At 42.0% G+C, this 10,179-nt stretch overlaps 1 protein-coding gene across 1 annotated transcript; it reads left to right on the forward strand.

Moving 5' to 3' along the window:
• Positions 1–177: 177 nt before the first annotated feature.
• On the forward strand, positions 178–8,420 carry bmp5 (bone morphogenetic protein 5). The gene is made up of 7 exons (XM_040177846.2): positions 178–1,523; positions 3,887–4,079; positions 6,214–6,362; positions 6,549–6,746; positions 6,911–6,987; positions 7,094–7,204; positions 7,327–8,420. Exons 1-7 carry the CDS (start codon positions 989–991, stop codon positions 7,474–7,476), a joined length of 1,413 nt encoding a protein of 470 aa, XP_040033780.1. The 5' UTR covers positions 178–988; the 3' UTR covers positions 7,477–8,420.
• The last annotated feature ends 1,759 nt before the right edge of the window (positions 8,421–10,179 follow it).

A 10,179-nucleotide genomic window follows, 5' to 3' on the forward strand; every position in this document is an offset into this window, starting at 1 on the left:
ACCATCCAGCTTCAACAATTCATACTTTTCTAAACTACTATTTTGAATATTTGTTTCATATTTATGAAGATGCAAATCCTTGTTTACTGCAGATACCTGAGGCTATTAACATACAATGTGCTGTGTTCTTATCCATCTTCCTGTCACTAGTATATATTCCACGATTTGTTCGTGTGAGATCGTTTTTTTAATGCAAATAATAAAGTCACTTTTACTTTCTGGTGCATTTAATGAAATGGTATTTTAGCCTCCCGGTGCATCAACAACAGGAGCCTTGATGATGGAGCCCTCTCCCATAAACAAGTGCACTTCAATAAGTCGAGGTGATTAAAAAGGGGTCCGTCATTATTTGTCCACTCGTTAAGACCCACTTCTCGGATTTCAAGTGTCTCCTTTTTTCCCTCCTTGAGCCGCCACATTCATCGCGGGACCGGGCTGAGGTTTATCGCTGGAGATGGATGCAGAAAAAAGAAAAGAAAAGTTCAGTGTGGGATGGACTCAGAGGGCAACCAGCCCTCTCGAGGGTTAAGGTGGGGGTTGGGAGGGGGGATTTGGAAAAACGCCATTCGGAACACGACTCTTGTTCTTCTCTCCTCATTCTGGACACAATTTCAACAAATCTCATCCAGTGGAAACGCCGGGTTACCCCTCGCCGCGATGGGCGTAGCTACGTGATGAGTGAGCGGAGAGGGGACAGGGGCCATAAATACTTGGTGCGGCAGAAGGACTTGGATGGACCCCAGAGGAGAAAACCACAGCTGGAGGAAGCTCGCGCACTGGAAAGGACCTGCAACTTTTCTGCAAGTTAAAACATCTCACTTGGGGGGAAAAAAAGAAGAAAAAGTGAAAAGTGAAAGTTGCGGTGCCGCCGTCTAACATGGGGAGTCAATGAGTCCTTAATTGGCGGAGGGCAAAACTTGTGTTGTATCTTCCCTCCCGGAGCGCGATGGAGTTCAGCTTGTCAAAGTGACGTGTTTTGCGCGTCGAGATGCGGGCGCTCACCCCGCTGGCTCGGGCCGTCCTCGGACTCGCGTGGAGCTGCCTGAGCTTCCTGTCGTGCGCTCACTGCGGGTTAAGCGACAACCATGTGCACTCGAGCTTCATTTACAGGCGGTTGCGCAATCACGAACGCAGGGAGATCCAGAGAGAGATCCTCTCCATCCTGGGCCTGCCGCACCGCCCGAGGCCCTTCTCTCCCGGGAAGCAGGCGTCCTCCGCGCCCCTCTTCATGCTCGACCTGTACAACGCCATGGCCGTGGAGGAGGAGGAGGAGGAGGAGGTGCTGGTGGTGGAGGGGACGCGGCGGCAGCAGCAGCAGCAGCTGGGTGCCGGGAAGGGCTTCAGTGGCAAGGCTCAAGGGCACGGCAGGAAAGCGCACCACGGCCCCCAGCACGCCGGCTACTCGCGCGCGGCGCAGCCGTACCGCGCGGCCCCGCTGATGGGCCACAGCCCCGCGCTCGGCACGGTGCAAGACACCAACTTCCTCAATGACGCCGACATGGTTATGAGTTTTGTCAATCTAGGTAAGTGGCGTTTACGTGGGATTTAATTCATCGAAATAAGAGCGTTTTAATCTCATTAAAGTGTTAAAAGACTCCTTCAGCTTATCTTCATCTCAATTTCCATACTCCATACTAAAGATAAAATAAGGATGTGTAGGCCGTATTTACGAAAATTTCCAACTTTACTTTATCTGTGATTGAAATAATAATTGTTTATGCGACACGTGTCCAATGCACTCAACAGCAACACAAACGTCTTCATCAAGAGAGAATCAAAGCCCGATTGCTGTTGAAATTCACACATAAGACATGTCATAAAAATACCTATATTATTAAATTGTATATATACAATTTTGCTTAAACAACTTGAGCTACATTGTCAGACGTATACATCTCAACTTTTACAGTTCCTCTCACTCTTCTCCTCCAGACGCAGTTTTTCTCTCTGATGTCTCCATAAATGTCACCATGTACCTTCAGACATCAGTTCAGTTGATTTAGTCTTTTGTGAAATATTTAGTGTTTAACAGAATTACGTCCAACGTTTTGACCTTTTCGGGATTTGTGCTGCTTTCTATTAAAAAGCATCTGATCTGAATAATGATTATGTTTGTTCAGTAGCAGCGACCCTTAACCCAGCAGTTCACAGCACCTTATCAGATGACTGTCTGACCTTGACAAAATTGGTCTAAATGATTTCCTGTTGCTTAAATGGGAGTGAGATTGACTGATGTCTTTATTTCAAGCGTTTCAGTCACAAAGATTAAGCATTATTCTCATCATATTTGTCTTAAACGTAGCATTTATGGTTCTTTAATTGAAAATGCAAACTTATTAAAAAAATAAACAAGCATGTAGCACGCAAGAAGCCAAATAAAACCTTTAAAATATCACGGTAAAGAATTTTCAGATAATGCTGGTATTATAATATCAGGAATTGTGTTTCATTCAATATAGAGCAAAACATGCCAAGTGAATTTGTGTAGTCCTGGAAGTATAATCCCTCACTTTGGCCCGGGCCCATCTGGTTCCACTTACCACTATACCAGGGCATGTACACCGTCAGCCTTCAAGGCTCTGCTCTCGTCCGGGGGACTGTCAGGGAAGTGTTCAATGGGGCTCTGTCTTTATTACAGTACGCTGAAATGTAGCTACTGACCTCAACTGTTTGAGAAATCTCTATGTGGCTTTACATTCAGTTTTAATATGCTTACAGGAACCATTGCAACGTCCAGCGTTTGAATAAAAAGGCAGGTATTGAAATTTCAATAGACATGCGTGCGATTGTATGCAAGAGGAGTAAAGATGAAACACACCAGTGACGTATTAAATACTGTGAGCGCAAGCTGAATACAATTACTGTGCAAAACACCAAGAATGCTCACGGCTGTACCTTACCATAGAGGGACTTCATTATTATGCAATCTAGATTTTAAACGTAAATGCTCTCAGTGGCAACTCTGCTCCAGATTACTGCGTGTGGCTAATATAATGGAGCACACTCAGTGGGTAAAAGTCCGACCTGCCCTCTGACCTGTTTGTGCTAAGTAACCACAGGCGTCCTCTCTCGATAGAATATCAGGGAAAAGCACGGCACGATACCTCTACGGGTGTCCGAAAATCCACTGACCTCGGCCACATGCCACTTTTTATGCTGCTGGGCTGTGAGAGAGTCAGGGGTGTTAAAGTATCTTTTGTCTGCATATTGATACACTAAAAGTCTTTGAATGTTGGAGTAATTTCTTTTATCCACAAAAAAAAATAGATGCAGCCTCCTGAAAAATGAAAACGGTTCATTTATCTCCATGCCACAAAATATAAGATAATCATATGTGTTGGACGTTTTCAAACATTCTTAGGCTAACCGTTATATCAGAAATATTTAGTTTCACAGGTTAAGGGTCGTAAAATATTCCTAGCACATTGCCTAAAACCTACAGGAGGTCAGCATGAGGTCAGAAATTCGGTCGGAGTAGACGCTGATATGACATTGACGAATCCTGTCTTTTCTCTCCATGAGGAGCGGACGAAAGTGTCTTTAATTGAAATCAGGCTGTTTTTCTTAACTGACAGCCCATTCATCATGGCCAGAGAATGCAGCTAGCACACAGTAGAGGGCCTGTCTGGGAACTGCTACCTGTATTCAGTTGACTGATTTAATGAACTGGAAAGTGCTTTTGTTGGTAGTCAAAATGTTTGGATAGGAACAGGAATGTAAAAGAAGATGTCATAAATTACACTTTTTCTGTGAATTAAAGCTTCGTATTTTCTCTTCAGAAAAAAAAACCCACGGAGCGGCTCGGTTGAAGTCATATTTTTTTTTATCAGTGTGAGCTTTGCTGGCCGTGAAAATGAAATTCAAAATAAAATATTTTCTTTCCCAGTGGAGAAGGACAAAGATTTTTCTCACCAACGAAGACACTACAAGGAATTCCGTTTTGATCTGACTCAGATCCCGGAGGGAGAGGCGGTGACTGCTGCAGAGTTTCGGATCTATAAGGACCGCAGTCATGCTCGCTACGACAATGTTTCCCTGAAGGTTACTATATATCAGGTCCTCAAGGAATATCAGAACAAGTAAGTAACTTATCACTTAAACAAACTATGCTGGTGGATATAAAAGTAGATTTACTTTTGCACATTTCAATTTTTTTCTATTTGACAAGTTCAACTACAGGTATTTTTTCATCTCTATCACAGAAACAGAAGTTTTTCAGACTTTACTTTCAAAAGACGATGTATATTACAGATTAAACTGCCAAAAAATAGAAAAAGTAGTTAAATTAGCTCAAGCACTACTAGCTAAAACATCACAATGACATTTTAGTGAGGGTGCGCTCGAACAGCGGCCCGATGAGTAGTTTTAACCCATAAAGTTATTTCACAGTTAAAAAGGCAAAACGGTCCAACAGCAAGCGTGTTGCACTAGTTAAAACTTTCCACTCGCGGCACAACGTCCGTTCTATCTCCAACTCTGTTCTCCTTCATCCACACCGTGTCTGCCACACAAATATAGTTCCCGGATAAAGAGAAGTCCATTAGCAAGTTGGCCACTTATGAAGCTTGGAAGGTTCATCAGTTATCACTCGTCTTGTGTTGCCTGCCAAGCCCGCCGAGTCCCAGATGAAACCATGAGGGCCAAACGATAGGGGGGGACGGGGGGGCTCCCGGGGTTGCTGCTGTGGTCACTGTTATGCTCACCACCTGCCTGTCTTAACAATATTCCGGAAGTTTAAGCCACGACATAGCTGAATACACAGGGGAGTACTTAAAAGTGGGCCCACATTTGCTTGCCAGAAATGTGTGTGGGTGATTGAAGGGGAGATATGGGCCTCCTGGGCTTTGAAAAGGTCCAAGTCAATGGACTCTGCCATCTTAGAGGGAAACGCTGCTCAGTCGGAGTTTTCACAAACGTTTTGATGGGAAATGGGTTTTTCTTTTGAGTTAGCGTTCACAAAATAGAGTAACCATTTCCCACTGCAAGCAGTCTTAGAAACAGTTCCGGAGTATTTGACTTGAAATCCTCTCCGCTCACGTTGTTTGTTAACTTTTAAAAACTAAATAAAATCATATTACTTGTGCAGTATTACTTTTTAATGTTATTCTACCTCTGTCCACTCCACCACATCATCGCCACACTGCGCTCTGCACTGAAACTGAACTCTTCTAACTGAGATGCGTTGCTGATGGAGAAAAGTATAGCACATAGTTTGCAAAAGAAAGACTGAAATAGTTGGTTTTATTCCTGGTATCCATTCAGTTTTAACTCCCTGTTTGGGAACATTACATCCACTAATTATAGATAAAGGAGCAGAATAAGCATTTTCCTCTTTGATACAGCTCTGGGAATGGTGACGTCCTACCTACACAAACTAAATCATCACAGGATATGAGCCGGATACTGTGTGTGTCCAAGAGGAAGTTCACTATTGTGTCAATCATAACAGCTGGCAATTCCACAGAAGGTTTACGTTTTTTTCTACACCTGTAATAAACACATGAAGTATTCTTCGGCTGGCTCTATGCAACCACAGAAACTAAACAGGCGCTGCCTTATCCGATCTGCCATTTGAAAGGAACCCAAAACAGATCACAAAGCAGAGCTTTTTCAACTCTGGGTTGATTAAAGCCTTGTGTTACAAATGCACACGGGCAGATATACTTAATTCATGACTCCAAAAATATTGTGCTCATCAAATAGCCAACATGTTGGCACACGTTAGACCACACAACTCTTTAGTTTATTAGTTACAGCTTTTTAATTAAAGGGTTTTTAGAAAGCGAAGGTTGGTTTCAAAAGGATGTACAAATAACAAAACTACAATAAAACTATAATAGAAAAAAACCTCAGATTCTTGGCCCCTGCTTCAGCGTTTGGGCTCAAGCTTCCATTTATAATGTGTCAGTGATCCCTCTTGTTTTTCCATTCAAACTGGTAACAACCTGTTGGACCCAGTTTAAATGCTGGTGAAGAAGCAAATGGTTGTTCTTTTTTTTCTTGAAGCACTGAAGAAGCAGTGGTGAAATCCAAGTTACCCATAGAGAATGAAAATACATCTTCAGTTGATTTTGATGTATTTTAATTAATTGGAAGATATACTTTGTGACGTTTTTTGTAGCATAACAGCAATAGCTGCTCATATACGGGCTGTTTGAGTTTGAGTTTAATTTAACGCAGATGTTCGTGTCCTTGTTTTTCTTTTACCTTCAGCGATGCAGAGACGTTCTTGCTTGATTCTAAAAAGGTCCGGGCATCGGATGGAGGCTGGTTAGTGTTCGACCTCACAGCCACCAGTAACCACTGGGTGATGAACCCACTGCAGAACTTAGGCCTGCAGCTCTGTGTGGAGACTGCAGATGGCAAGTGAAGTTCAGGTTTTCTTTACATCACTTTGTTTTACCGCTTTATGTTGACTTCTAATAAATGGTACACACAAATCAATCTTTGGACCGAGTATTCAGACAGATTCGATGGACTAATCTTAAAGGAAGTCATAAAAAGGTCTTTTGAATTGAACATTTACATTTACCTTTTGTTTTTTAAAGGTCGAAGTATCAACATGAAATCCGCTGGAATCATTGGGAGGAATGGGCCTCAGTCCAAACAGCCTTTCCTGGTTGCTTTCTTCAAGGCCAGTGGGGTGTTGCTTCGCTCGGTCAGAGCTGCTGGTGGTAAAAAAAAGAACCACAATCGCAATAAATCTATCAATCAGCAAGAATCATCTCAGGCACCAAAAGCTGGAGGTAAATGAACTCTTATGCTGGAGTCAAGATGATATAATAGTTTATTAAAATAGATTTCAATGCCGCTGTTGTGATAACCTTTTCTATACTTAAGACAAAAAACTATTCATTTACATTACTTTTTGTGGTAATTAATAGCCTTTTATTGTCCTTAATTGGATCAGATTACAACACAAGTGAACAGAAGCAAGCCTGCAAGAAGCATGAACTTTACGTCAGTTTTCGAGATTTGGGCTGGCAGGTAAGACAAAACATGTATAACATTAACAAAAGTCAGCAAAACAATGAACAGTGCCTTTTGAATAAAATTATAAGGTGTCCTAAATACAGAAAACTCTTTCTTCAAGGATTGGATCATTGCACCTGAGGGGTATGCTGCTTTTTATTGTGATGGCGAATGCTCTTTTCCACTCAACGCACACATGAATGCAACAAATCATGCCATTGTGCAAACGCTGGTAAGTATTCTACAGAGTGCATTGCATACATGTAAAGTAGTAAAAATTATGTTGTGAGCTACCATAATCTTCACTGCAATTCCTTTAAAAACCCTCTCTTTTACCTACTTTTTCATTTATAGGTGCATCTAATGTTCCCTGACAACGTGCCAAAGCCGTGCTGTGCCCCGACCAAGCTCAACGCAATATCAGTGCTTTACTTTGATGACAGCTCAAACGTTATCCTGAAGAAATACAGAAATATGGTAGTTAGGTCTTGTGGGTGCCATTAGTGGCCGGGCTATCTTCAATTTTTTATTTATGTGTCTGGTACGGGAATTGCTGGAAAACACTTCTGTTGCAGGTGCGATGTCATGTACAGTATTATGTATATAAAGTTGTATTACCTAATTTATTTTCCTTTCTTCTAAAATAGCACTGAATATTGTGATATTTAAAGGATTTGGACAAAATATTGATTTTACATTATGTAATTTTTCAGTTCATGTTTTAGTCCATCGGCATATACTCTTTCAGTTACGTCTGTATGATAACTTCTATGAGTTTACTATTCACTGGAGTCATCGTGATGCATAACGTTGCCTCCCCCTCAGCCTATTTATTTTTTCCTATTTACAAAATATACTTGCTATAACTACGATTAAACAAGGCTGTCATTCTTTGGTGATTTTCTTCAATGTTAATTTGTCTCTTAGTTTCATTGTATTCCCACATTTATAATGACACATACAGAAGAATGTAGCATCACAGGTTAACTGGATGAATCGCGGAGTCAACAAGAGGATGCCATTAGCCCTAACATCAAAGCTTCAACCGACCCGTGGAAATTTTGGAAATCAAATTGGAAATCCGGGAAGAAAAAATAGCGGGTGTTCTCTAATGTGAACCAACCCGCCCAAAGCTATTTTCAAGCCTCCACTCTCCTTCAGCACTGATGCTGTTTCACCTTTTCCAAGCCAGGTTTTTTTTTTTTTTTTTCATAAGAGAGTGTGTTCACAGACAAATTGCACTTGCAACGTTGAGTGTTCACTCATGAATGCTTTACAAATAATGTCATTTTTAAAACATGGTTATGTAAATGTCTTCCATAAACACAGTTTTCTCCTTCCTCGGACGAGCTGCAAACGCCGCTCTAATTCAACCTTGTGTTTGGGGAAAGTATATCTTAATGTAGAGTGTTGTGTATTTTAATAAATGTACCACTTGAGAACTCAAACATTTGCTTTGCCTTTACTTGACCTCAGAGCTTTTCTCGCTCCAAACTGTACGCAGTCCTGCGTTTCATCTGGGGGCTTTTTTCCACTGCAGCACTTACAATTCAAGTTGTCCCTTTAGGGTTTCTGTTTAGAGATGTGCAGATATTTCACTGTTGTTTGACTGATTGTTGTCTTAAATGATATTCGTAAAAAAGCGCAACTGCTAATCGGGTTCTACCCACAAGGCCTGTTGCCATGAGGGCTGTGACCTAGACAGCTGACAAAGGGTGGTTAGAGTGAGGCCTATTATTTATTTAGTAATCCCCTCCGGATTATAGGAAAAGACACCATCCATTACATGTGTAATGTGTGTACGGCAAGCGTCCGCTTGCCTCCATTCATCTGCTCAGAGAGCCTTGAGTCACCTCTGGAAACTAAGTTGTGACCTTAAACTAAACCCAGTGTGTCCGCATTCCTTCCTCATTCAGGATAAGCAGAGTTTCCAGAAATTTGCGAGCAAACGAGCAATTTCCAGAGAAGCCGCCTGGTTGCACGGAGGTTTTCAATGGTCTTTTAAATCTAGGGATTTAGGTTAAGGATTAACAATTATTTACACAACTGTGTTGACCTTTACTGAACACAGGATGTGTAATGCTGCCCCTTTTCTCCCTTTACCCTCCCACTTTTAGAAAAAAAAGAATCTCTGACATGGCAGAACATTGAGTGACTGTATTTCACTTAATTAAAAGCAGTGGCTGGCCTGCCCAGATGTTATGTGGACTCCATCTAAAAGGAGTGTTGACATTCAGTGAATAGAAGAGGCCACCTGCTAACCCAACTCTTGGCTTGAGGGCTGATTTGCATTCCTGCGGCCTGTTGCCCGGCATGATTACTCCTAGCACTCCACAATCCCATCTACTGTTTGCTATTATGGATTATTTCCAATACAGCTACATGTCTTCCTTTTCTGTTACGCAGGAGCAGCTATGAATGAGCTCCTATTTGAGTTCCCCCAGAATTACGCAGCCCCCCTCATGACAGCAGCCTCCTGACCACATGAAAGGAAAGGGCAACAATTGCCGTACTCAGGGTAGATTATTATAGTGCCCTTCTCCTTCGAGACCCCCTCGGACAAAAAACAGACTGCAGTGAAAAGTTTATTAGAAGGGATTCTTGTGAATTATTCATTGATCATGCTCTCTGGTGCACGGTGTCTCTCACGACCTACGGTGAGCTTTTCATAAACGCAGTCAAATAATGTCAGGATGTGGGGATGTTGAGATGATTTCCCCCCCCCCGTGTTTATTCTCTTAAACTGATTGAGAGAACGGGCTCGTCCAAATCAGCGGCCGTGAGGAACGTGTTCTTTTGTTTGGCAAATGCGATGCACTCGGTGAGGAGAGATCATCTTGAAGCGCTTAGCAGGCAGAAGCCGGCTGGTCTTCATAAGTTGCAAACGCTTGATGATTCAGGTCTTTTTTAACAATCTAACCAAAACCATCACAAGCAGGAAATATGTTGACATATACCGGAAAACAAAAAGGTAAAATAACAAGCCGACGGGGGTGTTTCTGCTGGAGGCTTCTCAAAGATGCCCTCATAGATCACACCACAGAGCATGCAACGTTTTTAGTGTGTTTTCTTCTTAAAAATAATGATTCAGGCCTCGTTAAGCGTGAGAATGCCGCAGTCATGCATATTAAACTGTCTTTAAACGGTCTTCAAAGAAATAGCTCAAGTTTGTTTGCAGATTCGGATTCTAAGTTAGCAAAAGCAAAG

This window comes from Gasterosteus aculeatus, chromosome 6 (genome assembly GCF_964276395.1).
Source record: "Gasterosteus aculeatus chromosome 6, fGasAcu3.hap1.1, whole genome shotgun sequence".
In the NCBI taxonomy this organism is placed as follows: domain Eukaryota; kingdom Metazoa; phylum Chordata; class Actinopteri; order Perciformes; family Gasterosteidae; genus Gasterosteus; species Gasterosteus aculeatus.

Excerpts from the sequence above, each read along its gene's own strand:
- bmp5 (XM_040177846.2), top strand. The coding sequence starts at position 989 with ATGCGGGCGCTCACCCCGCTGGCTCGGGCCGTCCTCGGACTCGCGTGG. Across the intron at positions 4,080-6,213 it reads CTCAAGGAATATCAGAACAA|CGATGCAGAGACGTTCTTGC; the intron begins GTAAGTAACTTA and ends TTTTACCTTCAG. Across the intron at positions 6,363-6,548 it reads CTGTGTGGAGACTGCAGATG|GTCGAAGTATCAACATGAAA; the intron begins GCAAGTGAAGTT and ends TGTTTTTTAAAG.